Source organism: Coccinella septempunctata, chromosome 7 (genome assembly GCF_907165205.1).
Source record: "Coccinella septempunctata chromosome 7, icCocSept1.1, whole genome shotgun sequence".
Classification (NCBI taxonomy): domain Eukaryota; kingdom Metazoa; phylum Arthropoda; class Insecta; order Coleoptera; family Coccinellidae; genus Coccinella; species Coccinella septempunctata.
Genome location: NC_058195.1, coordinates 16,013,855 through 16,027,920, shown reverse-complemented (window position 1 = coordinate 16,027,920; position 14,066 = coordinate 16,013,855). Strand labels below are relative to the sequence as shown.

The window sequence follows — 14,066 nt, the reverse complement described above, 5'->3', positions numbered from 1 at the left end:
CTGGAGAATTCTCTACAAAATTCTCGCAAGAAAAGGGCGGAGCCTATTTAGTACGCAACTGAACAGAGAATTCTACCGAAAGTGCGTATGTAACGGTACATAATTCACGGCGCATGAAATCTCGAGTAAATTTTCTAGAGAATTCTCTACAAAATTCTCGCAAGAAAAGGGCGGAGACTATTCAGTACGCAACCACAGATTACAGAGTAGTGGTACGCAACTGAACAGAGAATTCTACCGAAAGTGCGTATCAGAGTCTTGTCCCTTTCCCTTTCTCTATGGTGCGTATGTAACGGTACATAATTCACGGCGCATGAAATCTCGAGTAAATTTTCTAGAGAATTCTCGTTTTCTCAATTTCCGAGAATTCTCTAGAAAATTTACTCGAGATTTCATGCGCCGTGAATTATGTACCGTTACATACGCACTTTCGGTAGAATTCTCTGTTCAGTTGCGTACTAAATAGTCTCCGCCCTTTTCTTGCGAGAATTTTGTAGAGAATTCTCCAGAGAATTCTCGGCTGTTGCAAACGGGCTTTACACCCCAGATAGCACGAAACTATGCAACGTGTTTGATTCTCAAGATGTAGATTGAAGGGATATCTGGCGATTTTGGGAATCATGAGTGAATAACCAATAATTTTCGAAATATTCTGGAAAAACTGATAATTTGTAAATATTATATGTGACCAATTATTAATGTATGGAATCAAATATTATTTGTTACATTTGGAGACAACAATCTAATGTTTTTGAAAATTACCTGAAAATTAATGATAAAGGTAAGTAAGAAATTAACTTTAAGATGGCGCTGATGACGAATTTACAGATTTTTAGTTAGTCTGCTGACATTTTGCAGATTTTGCACTTTAATTCCTAACAAAATTCCAAATGAGAATTCTCCCGCTTAAAAATCATATTTGTCAATGGAAATTTCCACTGAAAATTCCGACATTTAAATTAATTCGTTGTGGAACTTCGAATATTATACAAACCGGTGGCACTATTCATCAGCATTTTCCAAAACGCTATTGTATTGTCATCCGAAACAAAGAAGAATCTACGCTTCATGGGGAAACTTTGATCACTCAAACCCAGATGGCATTTCCTTCGAACCTACGATATTATGCATGGGTGCAGATGAAAAACTTTTCGCCTTTAAAGCGAAATAAGCGTCCGTAAGACGTTCTACCGAAGTTCCATGCAGGGAGGCAACCAACAATTTTGATTTAACCAACTGTTAACACCCTAATGGAAGTGATTCAGAGACTATAACTATTGGTAGGAACTCTGAATGCTGAGTTGTTCTTTCACTTCAAGTGGAGAACTTCAAATAGTGTTGAATTGATTCATTTTTCGGGAAATTTGTTCTTTATGAAAATTTAACGAAGGAAATTCCCCTTATAATGTTATTGTTCTAAAATTTGTGCTATCACGGTCGTAGCGGTAATAGACTGTGAAAGAATAGCCCCATTTTCAGGAACTATATATATCACTTTGTTGTAGTAATGTTAGGGGGACAAGAAAAAAGAATATCCATTTGTCATAATAGTTATAATAATGTATACTCACAATACACAGTATTTTTCATATATGTACAAAATATACAGTAATATATAGACATCACAATGTTCCCTATATTAATCATTTGTAACGCAGGCTAAATTATACTTACAGCTAAAGTACACTGTACATCTTAAAGAAAACCGAAAAGAAGCTTAAAATAACAAACTAAGGGCTATTTATTCACATGTATTTTACAATTTAATTTAAAAAAATGATTGATTTTCATATAATTTATGTATGCTACAATATTTATATATTATGTCTATATGCTCATTTATATTTGCCATTTTTCTTTTCAAACTACAAACGGGTAACGTTTAAATTTACACTTTTAATTTTGAAAAGCACCTTGAGGTTAGGTTGCAAATGTACAAAATCTCGAAAGTTATCTCCCAACATTCATTAAAATCAATAGAAGCTAAGAGGTAACTTTCTCCCATGTATTATCAGGTTCTGGTATTCCTGTAATTTTCACAAAATAAACTAAAAACAATATCAACAAAAACTCAACTCACTTATTCAAACTTTTGGTGAAAATTACAGAAAAATGAAAACTTCCATTCTATCAAAGTAAAAAAAAAATCACGCTAATTTGTTGAACGCAACAAGTATATATATTTTGCTATGAACTTTTTTTCAAAAAATTCATGATCAGTATCAAGTATGGATTTGTTTGGAAAAATCTGAAGAATTTATTTTTAATGTGATTTTGTTGGATGACTTTGATCGAATGAAACAGGGTCATGTTGATGCACCAGCAAAAAATGACACGCCGTATCAGTCAAAACCAGTAATAAATAAATAAACAACAATCTAAATGTAAAAAAATAAAGAAAGCAACAAAACCGCAAGGCAAATAGAAACGAAATGTAACATAGTCAAGTCACCCTTATGAAATAATCACAAATATTGCAACAACTTCATAAGAATAATAAAATTTTACAAGATGTTTATGAAAATAAAGATCTTCTAAACAAGAAAAATTTGTATAACTAAGTTCAATATGAGATCTCTTAATAGGTAGTAAGTTTATTTTTTAGCATTTTTATCCATTTTATTAATAGTAATAACATTCTTTTTTATTTCAAGAAATCACAGTGAAACTTTAAATATATTAAGTAATCTTATTAGGATTAATCCACAATTTCAGATAGGCCGAATTCGAAATTCGGCCAAAGAGACACAAATTAGTAGTTAAGTCATAATCATGCAGAATTCAATGTTAAACGCTTCGATAAAATACGTGAACGAAAAGAACATACTTTTTTCAAGGACTTGTTAGAGATATGCTATCACACTGTGGTGATTACGATCAGCAGGTGGGCAATGTCAGAGACACACTCAAGGAGGCTTGGGGCTATTCTCCTAAGGTTCTCTTCGACAAAACTGCAAGTTGGAAAAATATGGACGACATAGGCAGGCTGAAAAGTAAAATTAAATCGATGTTTCATGGGTATAGAACTTTCAAAAATATTATGTATTCAGTATTATTCAGCATAAATACTGTCTGATCAATTTCGGCCATAAAGAAATTTATACTTACAGGTTGAGTAGTACCAGGAGCAGCTACATTCACGATTCCTGCAGCCTGTTTTTGTTGTAGGTAGTGTATAAATCCATTAGTTAAATTATTCGACTGTTTAAGTACATCCATGTGATCCATTCCACAGGGCAAGGCCAAAAGCATACAATGTTCTTTTTCCATCTGAAAATCAACAATTATTTAAGGATATTGAAACTTCCATATAAACTCCAAATATTCACGATGAATCAAAGTGAGTCAATGACATACCTGCATCTTTCTGGCAACGCCTTCTACTTGTGGAGGTTCTAATCTCATTCGTTGAAATATTCTTAGAGGTGGAGTCGAGCCATCTGTGTTTTTAGGTAAACTACACTTTGCAACATAGTCATTTCCAGATACATAGTACATATGGACGGCCGCTTGGTCATTCTTCAAAGCCAACAGACCCTGCCACATTTTTGGATATTGCTGAAAAAATTAAGTACGTGAGTAATTTGTCACATGAGAATAATTAATATTCAAACAAAATGTGCTGCAGATCAACTTACCTTCAATAATATATTGAGACTTTCAGCCTGGGGAGGTACTTGGCTAGCATGTGGTGGAGTAGCAGCCTGTAAGCCCCTCTGACTCGTAGGAGCATCAACCCCAATATGTCTTGCAACGGCTCCCATAAGGTTACCAGCTGCTCCTAGACCAGCACCCAAGGTCATGGTATGTGCTGAAACTGGTCGGTCAGGGGTTGATATGCCTGATAGCCGATCTGGGGTTAAATGACTAGACATAGGTCTATCTGGTGGTAAATGACTAGATGAAGGTCTTTCAGGATTACCCAAAGGAAGGTGACCTGTCAGAGCTGAATGCCCACTGAGTGGACGGTCTGGTGGTAGATGAGAACCCAGAGGTCTATCGGGCGGCAAATGAGAACCAAGGGGTCTATCTGGTGGCAAATGGGACACCAAAGGTCTATCGGGCGCACCTAAGGCTGCCATGTGTGATAATGGGGGTCTGTCACTTCCAAGAGCTGCTAGAGAGCTATGGCTAGTAACAGGTCGATGGGCTGGTGGTGGTTCGGCAGCCGGTTCGTAGTATCTATTTAAATTATAGTGCTGCATCCTTGCAGTTGGCATGTTGTAAACTTGACCTATTTGTGGGGAGTCTGAAATTGAAAGAAAAAATAAGAACTTATTCCTGAAAAATTTAGATTTATTCTTGAAAAGAATGATTATCTAATGCTGATAAGTACCTGTAGCTCTATCGTGAGGCGAGTGCAAACTATGAGGTACAGCAGCACCCCTGCTGGACAGTGACAGACCTACAGAGTTCGAAATCCTCAATTCCAAGGGTGGAGAAGTAACAGGTGCCTCTTCACCTTCTTGTCCATCACTTGACTTCTCTATACCTCCGGAAACAACAGAAGACCTAAAAAATATACACTTTAGTAATCCTGGAGAAATTTGGTTTTTTGAAATAACAAGAAAGATTATATGCAATTATGTCACTAAAAAGGTACTAAATCTGGTTGAGTATTTTTAGCTTACCTTGGAAAATGATAAGACTGCCTCAGATACTGTTGATACATAACATGAGATGGGTGCATGTAATGTGGTGGTGGTAAATCATGCGGACGAAGAGTAACTGATCCAGGAGGGAAGTGTGGTATAGTTTCAGCCTGAAAAAAAAATTATTAGTTTTCATCTTATGGGTTACCAAGCTGAATGACATTGAAGACCTTTTTATCATAACTCCACCTGTTTATTCATACATGCACACATAAATAATATTTTACCACTTCGGATCTCTCAAACATCAATCTTTTCAGGGGAAAAATGAATATATTAAACAACTTATTTAAAAATAAATATAGATTCAATCAAACTAAATGAAAAATTTTACGATAAAAAATAAAGATATTTTTAAGAGAATTAAATCGAATAAAGACAGATTCTACCGGCTGATATAAATATAAACCAATGTCACCATCCAAATCGAACTTGCCAATGTTTCACCATTCATAGTACCAATGGTAACATTATTCTATCGAAGATTAATGGAAGCAAATCATGGTTTCTGTGTTATTTGACCGCGTCAGAGAAACACAATTGTCACCCACATATAAAACGTCTACGAATCAATGGACCTTCATTAGATGCCAGTAAACGCTTTGAATTTTTAACTGTATCCCAGCGTCATCTAGCAGGTTACCGATCTTTATTCAGAGGCCATTGGGAGTGGTTGAGATGGACCCGTGACCTGTCAGATGGCGCTGGGTTACTCCAAAGCGCCTACTGGCATCTAATAAAGATCCATCAATTCGTAGACGTTTTTCAACCACGTGAGAGTTAACTGAGTTAAGTTGCACAACGAGGTCAAATAAGACCGAAACCAAGGTCAGCATTTACCCTTCCTCAAAAGAAAATACTTACCGTTGGCACTCCGAATGATAATATAATTTAGATGGTAGCATAGGTTGCCATTTATATCAGCCGGTGGTATCAATCTGAAGTATCCGATATATTCAAGTTGAATAAATGACAAAAAATTAAAAACATCAAAAATTCAACTTGTAGGACACAATTAATTAAGCAAATCACCTGAGGTGAAGGAGAGTTTTGATGAGCTGGCGGTGGACTACGACTTCTATTATAAAGACCTTGTTCTCCATGCTGCATGTTAGTATAAAAAAGACCCAATTAGTAAGATATCAAGGAAGAGATCAATATTATTTATCCAGGAAAACACCAAATGAAGTGAATTGAAACTTACCAAACTAGCCTCGTATCCAGATACAGGCATGCTCGATTGAGGATGGTGCCTAGGCTGCCCTTGTGGAGATAAACTGGACAACCCTCGAACGGAGATCAAGTTAGGAAGTGTAACATCTACTTTCGGCGGTTCTATCATATTCTTCCCGTGCATTAAACGGCTCGCATTTGTGACCATGGTTTGCGATGGAATTTTACCAAGTACGGAGCTTGGTACGCCGGATGGAATGTGCATCGGGTGACAGGTCTTCGGCATCATTGCAGATTTGGGCAGATGAACTTGTTTGATAATAGACTGTTGGTTCATTATCGGCGTGTTAGAAACAATTCCTTTCGGAATAACGGTCGGAGGAGAAGATTTGTTCATTTGCATCATCTGTTGAGATATGATATTGTACATCTGACTCGGAGAACTAACGGGTTGTTTAACCGTGACAGGCTTAGGAGAGCTAGACGCTGCGGTTAAGTTTGTTCTAGGAGAGACATGCGCTGGTACGAAGTTGGGCATAGAGACGTTGACACTGAGATTTTGGCTAGGTTGCGTTATAATCTTGTTTTCTACACTCAAGGCAGCTGGTGCAGAACTAACGATCACTGCGTTTTGTTTTTGAGAAGATGGTATTTGCTGTGTGACCACAGCTTGAGCTGCTTGAGAGGACAAAACGTGAGCTTTAAGACTTTGCGGTTTCGACTGTTGTTTGATTGCTGGTAAGGGTGCTGGTTGTTGAGACGACGTTATCACTGTAGGCTGTATTGGCTTCACTTCTGTCGATGTTACGACAGCACTTGGTTGGCTGGTTGTTGTGTTAGAGCCAGGTTTGTTTTCACCAGGAACAGGTATGTACTTATTTTCTTCACACTCTCTCATCGGGGTTAACAAACCAGTAACCGGGTCTATTAAGGTCATTGGCTCCTGCCCCATTTCCCCTTTGATTCGCCTCAAAACAGCAGCCTTCAAACCAATTGGTGGTCTTTCCGTAGTACTTTCTTTCACAGGAACTTGTGGTTGTTTATTTTCCTCTTTCTCTGCCACAGTTGCATTAACCTGAGGTGTTGTTACATCTTTAGGCTTTTCAACCTCTACTTTGGGCGTTTCTACCAATGTATTTGGAACCACTTCATCGGTAGATTTGTTTTTCTCTTTCTCTTCGGTGGTTTCCTCGGTAGCTTCGGAAGCCCTACGACCAATCCTACGGCTCCTTGTTGATTTTCTTGGAGTCTCTGGTACTGCTTTCACCACCGGAACAGGTTGTCTAGTCGATCTCCTAGTTACAAGAGAAGAGGAACGTGTCACAACATTCTTCACAACGTCTTCAATTGTATCATCCACCGTTGTTCTGAAAATATCTTTCTCTTGCAGTCTTTTCGATTTTCTGGTATTGGTGCTACCGGAGGGTTGATTGAAGTCTTCAGCCTTTTCTTTAACTTCCACTGATTTCTGAGGGGAATGAACTGGTGGAATTTCCTTCGGTACTTCTTTGACAACAGCTGATTGTACTGCTGCGGAGTTAGTATTCGACTGTTTAATTGTCAATATGAGTCTTGGACGGTTCTCCTCGTCTTCTCTGAACTCGTAAATGTCTGCGGGAGATTCAGATTCAGCCTTCGATATTTTTCTTTCCACCTTCGCTCTACCTCCACGAGGGTTAGTGTTACGTTTCGTTGGAGTAACGGGTTCTTTAGACTGAACCTTAGCACGCCTAGTTTGAATTCCGGGTCGTTCAATACCTCCTCTACCTTTACGACCTCTACCTCTCCCACCGCGCCTTGTTGCTATTCTTGAGACAACTTCTTTGTCCTCATCTTCTACCGAATCTTCCATGGTTTCTGTGTCACTCTTAGGATCGGGTTCCTTAGTGTCAACTGTTTCTTCTTCTTTGACTTCCGTTTCAACTGGTTCTTTCTGGGGTGTAGCGGGGTTCTCTTCTTCTTTGGGTTGGTCTTCTTCTTCTTTGCTGGATACGTTATCATTGCTGTGGTTGGATAATTCATCAGCAGAACATAAGGTTTTGATAACAGAATCAATGTTAACGTCTTTAGGTGACCAATAATCACTATCTTCTTTGTCTTCCCTTCCATCCAACAGCAGATCCTTAATTGGCATATCAGCACTTGAACAATCTTTGCTAATATCTGATACAATACTTTCCGAATCTGTTTTTTCTTCCTCGACCTTCTCTGGTTCTTTAATAGTAGGCGATTCACGTTCAACTTTTGGTTTTATTTCCTCTTTGTTCTCAACCGTTACATCTGGTTTTGCCTCTACTTTTTCCACTACAGTTTCCTCCACTTTGGCTTCTGCCACTTCTACCTTCCTAAGATCGGAAACCATAGCTTCTGTGAGGGTTTGATTTAATTCATCAGTAACTGTTTCAATAGCAAGTTTTTGTTTTGGTTCCTCATATTCCACTTTCACCTCTAGTTTTTCTTCTTTTTGTTCCGGAACTCGTTCAACATCATCGGATGATTTGATATCCGATATGGCCTCGAGTTTCTGAAGTGGTGCCTTCTCATCCTCAAGTTCGCTCACTGGTGTTGTTTCTTCAACTCTAGGTGTTTCAGGTTGAACTTCTTCTTCTGGTTCTTTTTTAATTTCTGGAAGGTTCTTGTCCACGATGGTATTGGTAGCGATCACATTAGTTTGATTAGTAGAGGAGAGAATTGCACTAGACGTTTCTGGAGCAGCAGATAAAGCGACCAAGCTTGGCGGATTATCAGGCAGAGACTTGATTATCTTTTGATTGTTTATAACTGGCGAAATATGAGAATTGGGTGAAATAATTATGGATTGTGGTTTCACTTGAATTATTTTGGTTGGAGAACCCTGTCCCACAGTGATAGGGACCTGTGCTGTTGAAGGTTTAGAGGTTTCACTCGCTTTATCTCCGATATTAGCGTTGAAAGCAACTTGAGAAGGAATATAGTTGAAATGCCCAGGTCTAGCAGGAACAAGCAATCCCCGTGCCACTGGTATATTCGTTTGCACCAACATTTTCTGGTTCGGATTGAAAGGAAAAGATTTAGGCATCCCAGTGTTTTGGAATAGCATTCTTTGTCGAGCTTCCTGAACTGGTATCAATTTTGGTGGTTCTGAAGAGTAAGCCACTTTAGGTTGTGGTAAGTTCATTGTAGTAGGTTGTAATGGTTTTGACACCATGACCGAGGTGAGTGGAAGACGAATCTTTGAAATAGACGTGGCGGCTCTCGAAGTAGATAAATCTTGGGATGAATTAGATGGAGAAGCTTGCTGTAAAGGAGATCTTGCTGGAAGATTGTGAAGAGCAGGTGATGCGACTTGTAATATTGGTATAGCAGTTAAAGGTACGTCAGCCTTAGTTGTTGTTGTCTCTGGTTTTGATATTGCTGTAAGAGGTGGATACGATGGTTCGGAAATTTTCACCACTGACGTTCTCAAAGCCGAGTTGGTGATGACTGTTGTTGGTGTTGAAACCAAATTACTTTGTACTTGTGGAGAAGTGACTTTTGTAACCACCGTCATTTTAGACTCCACTTTGGAAACAATCTCATCTGCTTTTGAAGACCATGGATGTATAACTGTTCTTGACGGTTCAATTAAAGGTGGAAGAGGCAGAGGAGGAATCTTACTAGGAACCTCAACTTTATCCAAATTCCTTTTAGCATTAGTTATTATTGGGGGTTGCTGAGTTATTGGTGCGAGTGATGGAGGACTACCAATATTAGCCGGGGTTGCCTTGATAACCAAAGGTGAAGGCGTTAGTTTGGATTCTTCCGGCCTGTAATATGTGGGAATATCAGGAGTTTTTGGTGGCTGTAACAATTCAGACATATCAGGCGTTTTCGGCTGCTGATCGAACCTTATACTGATTTCATCCTGTTCTTCCGTATCAGTGTCAATCTGTAATTCATGTTCACTTTGCGGAGTCTCTGGTTTGATTTCGATATCTGGTGCACCCAGACTTTGTACAGCTTGTCGCATCTCTTCATCATCCTGTACGGTAGGTTCTTCTACCAAAGCGGTAGTTGGATCATCATTGGTATTGCTCAGATCATCCTCGGAATAATGCTTTCCAAATTCACTAGAGAAACTTTCGCCAAGAAGAGCTGCAACAGCGTCCTCTGTCTCTTCTTGGGAGATGACGGCCCTTGGTTTCTCCTCTGGCGGTTCTTCAACTTTTTCCAGTTTGACGTCTTCGATTTTAGGACACTCGGGCGGTTTGATGGCATCGAGATCGGATATAGACTTCACAGCATTCTCGTGAATTGTTTCGTCGATGCCAGGACCAAAACCTGGTATAAATTTATCCCGTTTCTTTTCTTTGGATGAAATGGGCGATGTTTGCGCTTGCACTTGAGGTTGTTGTGGAACCGAAGAAGTTTGTTGTTGAGTGGTTGGAACATCAACAGGTTCTATTTTGACTGGACAAGCTATTTCAACTCTTAGTGAAGGTTTTTCCTGTGGTGGACTTGGAATGTCAAGAAGATTAGGTAAACTCTGGCTTTGTGTTTTCGATTCGTGTATAGTTGGTGTACACGGTTCTTCTTTAGATGAAATGATGGTCTCCTTCTTGTTTTCGCTCTTGACTTTGTTCTTTTCATGATGATGGTGGTGGTGGTGGTGATGATGCTTTTGCCTCTCTTCTTTGCTTTTCTTGCGTTTCTTTTTCTTCTCTCGTCCTTCTTTCTTCTCTTCTTTCTTGAAATCTTGATAGAGGGTGTTATCATAGTATTTGAAGAGATCTTCCTTTTGATCGGTTACATCGTTCTTCTCCACAGAATTTTCGTTTTGATTCACCGGTTCATCTTTGATGTTTGCCTCCAATTGTTTACCCATATCTGCGAAGTCCATACTGTTTTCATTGAAGTGAACTGCTGCCTCAGCCAATGCTGCAGCCGCTGCCGCTTCTTGTAAAAGACGTTCTTTTTCTTTTCTTTTCCTCTCTTTTCTTTTCTTTACTTTTTGGTCTTCTTTAGGGTCGTTCTCGTCTATTTTAGCACTTTTTTCTTTTTCTCCCTCCGAATCTGAGTATCTATTTGGAATATTTTCGTTATTGAATTCCTTCATGAAAGAATTATTCATTTTGGTGTCGGATATTTCATTTTCCCTCATTCCATTCTCTGAAGAATCAGATAAAGATCCGAATATATTCTCCATTTTGCCATCATGTTTGAAATCATTTTTGGATGCAGACTTACTCCTCTTCGACTTCTTGGACTTGTCTCTTTCTTTGCTCTTATCGCGCTTCTTATCTTTCTTACTATGTTGCTTCTTTTTATCGTGGTGTTTGGTTTTTTCGGAAGAATCATTCTGCGGGGAATCAGTTAGATCGAATTTATTGGAATCTTCACTGCTCAAGGAATGTTTGAGTCTCTTTTGTTTCTTTTTGTGTTTCTTCAGTTTTTCCTTTTTGAATTCTGTGCTTTCATCTGCAGAAGAATGGTCTGGGTAGGAATGACGGTTATTCATTTTTTCAGTTTTGATTTCTGATAAGGGAGGTTTGGAATCCCCAATCTCAGTATCGTTTTTATCGAATGAATTATCTTGTTTGTCGGTTTTTCTTTCTTTTTCAACCGAATTTCGGAATTCATCTTTGACCTTGAATAGATTCAAATCCAAATATGAGGAAATTTCCATTTTCGACATGGAGAACAGGTCAGATTTGATCGAATTTTTGTAGTCATCGTCAGAGGTCTCATTGACACATCTCGATGATTTTGAAGATTTACGCTCGATCATGTCATCGTCACTTGCTTCAGTTAGTTCGTTCTTATGCTGTTTAGTACGATCTGAGTCGGAGTCTGTAAAGACTCCCCTCTTCTTATGCGATTTTCCGAAATCGGAGAAGTCTTCGTCAGAACTAACAATAAGCATTTTATGTCTCCTGCTCTTGGAATCGCTTTTGTCATTTCTTTCTCTATCTGAGTCAGAGTCTTCATCCCAAGAAGTTGACCGTTTTTTCTCTTCTCTTTTGGCTCGACTTTGCTTCAACTGACTGAACTTGGCTTTGATCTTTTCCTGCCGTTTCTCCTCCTCCTGCTTCTGCATATTTTTGCAACTTCTAGCCTTGACTTTATCGTACATTGAAATATAAGCAGGTTCATCGTCCACGATATCAAAAATGGAGTGTTTTCTTGGTTCGTCTGAATCAGTATTATCTGAACTATTGAGTGTCGGTTTTCGAATTCTGTCTTTTTTCTGCGATTTATTCTTATCTTCGAAACTTCTGTTACATTGATCATCTCTCGATCTATTTTTCTCGCCCGTTTTATCCCTTCTTTTTCCTTCGTTTCTTTTATCGTCCTTCTCCCTTTTCTCTGTATCAGTGTCCGTCAAGTCGTACCTTCGTTTTTCTTTGGTTTCTGGCCTTTTCTCTTTTTGTGTCTCCACGTCATCAGTTGATCGCAATTCTAATCTAGCTAAGAAATCTTTATCCGTTAATTCTTTAGATGTGGGAGCAGTGGGAGATTCCCTGAGATCTTTCTCCCTACTTTTACTTTTCGATTTCTGCTTTTCGAATTTTTGCTTATTTCGGTGCTTCTCATCCCTATCTTTATCTTTTTCTTTCCTCTTCTCCTCGGACTCCCTGATGAAGCTGGTTTTCTCTGATGAATATGGTTTTTCTTCGAGCGATCTGGAATTTTTCAATTTAGGTTTGAGCTTTTCGTCGGATCTGGTACTATCTTTGGAATCTCTTCTGTCGGATATCTTCTTATGATCTGAGTGTAGCTTTGGTTTTTTCGCCTCGCTCATGTGCTCGAAATGATCTTGGGAACTCAATCGTCTTTTTATTCCGACGTTCGCGGGTGTGCTGTTGTCCCTCGTTTTATTCTGATCGGATTTAGGCTTGTCCGTATCCATGGAGATGTGCCGAACTTCCGAAGCTTCTTTCGATTTTTCGTGGGCGTTGTTATCCCTATTTTCTTTTATGCTTTCTTTCCTCCTATAATCGGAGTCCTTGTCGGAATGCTTGTTGTATCTGTCCGAATGAGAGTCATTCTTTCGAAAAACGTCGTGCGAGGCACGATCTTTTTCTTCTTTGCTGCCTTGTTTGTTGTATTTACTTTCATTGTTGGAGATCAATTTATCCGCGTTAACGTTGTTGTCTTTATGCTTGGTTTCACCGTGATTTTCTCGATGTTTGTAGTCATCTTTTCTCTTTTCATGATTGTCGTCTTTATTTTTCTTTTCTTCCTCTCTGCGCCTCTCTTTCTCGTGTTTTTCAGCCTCGTGCCGTTCTTTTCTGGCCTGACGTTCTCTCTTCGCTTGCCGCTCTTCTTCTGCGATCTTCTCTTTTTGCTCCCGCTCTTTCTTCTCCGCTTCTTCCTTCTCTTTACGCTGACGCTCTTCTATTAATGCCCTCTCTTTTTCCGCTTCTTCTTTCTCGCGTCGTAATCGTTCTTGTTCTTCTCGTTTCATTCTTTCTTGTTCAAGGTGTTCCATTTGTAATCGTTCACGTTCTGTCCGTTCCTTTTCTTGTTTCTCTTTCTCTAGTCTTTCCTTTTCCAGCTCCTTTTCTCGTTCTTGTTTTTCTCTTTCTAACCGTTCTTTCTCTAACCGCTCCTTTTCTTGCTGTTCCTTTTCTAATCGTTCACGTTCTAACATTTCGTTTTCAAGTCGCTGTTTTTCTTTTTGTTGTTGTTCTTTTTTCCGTTCTTCACTTTTACCGCGTTCAGTCTTTCGATCGTTTTCTGCACTAATATCACTAAATTTATCTATGTCTTCTGTTCTTCGTAAACCGACATCACTGTTTCTTCGCGATTTGATTTCACCACGCGGCGAACCGTTGTTAGAATCCCTTCTACTCGTTATTTTATCACTCTGTTTGATTGTTCTAGAGATTTTGTTTTCGACGTTCGAACTAGTGACGGACGCGTTTGCACTTGGATCACTAGAAATGTTACCTGAGTTCTTTTCACTTGGTTTTATTGGTGCAGAATTGTTAAGTACCACACTTCTATTTACATTCACTTTGCTAGATAATCTATTATCACTAGAAACACTCGCGCACGATTTTAGTCTATTGTCACCGTGGTTTGTGCTTCTGGTTGTTGTACTTGCTGTTTGAATTTGCGGGGTGGGTGAAGCAATTGATGATGGTGTAGCTGGTGGCGTTTGTTGTAGAGGGGTGGGTGTAGCCGGCTGGATCGGTGGATGACTCGGGAAGGGATATTGCAAACCTTTTGCCGGAATCATGTTGCTCCCTGAAACAAGAAGAATAAAATGTTACATGT

General features: G+C 39.0%; 1 protein-coding gene across 6 annotated transcripts in view; it reads right to left on the bottom strand.

Annotated features, from left to right (window-relative positions):
* Positions 1-1,538: 1,538 nt before the first annotated feature.
* LOC123316626 (protein split ends-like) overlaps positions 1,539-14,066 on the bottom strand; it is a 154,594-nt gene continuing 142,066 nt past the window's right edge. For 5 of the 6 annotated variants that reach the window (XM_044902797.1, XM_044902803.1, XM_044902798.1 and 2 more), the window contains 8 exons: positions 5,857-14,036; positions 5,685-5,756; positions 4,632-4,762; positions 4,337-4,512; positions 3,639-4,249; positions 3,358-3,558; positions 3,109-3,270; positions 1,539-2,986 (listed from right to left, as the gene is read on the bottom strand). In XM_044902797.1, the coding sequence (XP_044758732.1) occupies positions 2,858-2,986; positions 3,109-3,270; positions 3,358-3,558; positions 3,639-4,249; positions 4,337-4,512; positions 4,632-4,762; positions 5,685-5,756; positions 5,857-14,036 (9,662 nt within the window). In that variant the 3' untranslated portion in view covers positions 1,539-2,857. The remainder of the gene's footprint in view (positions 2,987-3,108; positions 3,271-3,357; positions 3,559-3,638; positions 4,250-4,336; positions 4,513-4,631; positions 4,763-5,684; positions 5,757-5,856; positions 14,037-14,066) is intronic. The other variant, XM_044902799.1, reaches the window with a different exon arrangement.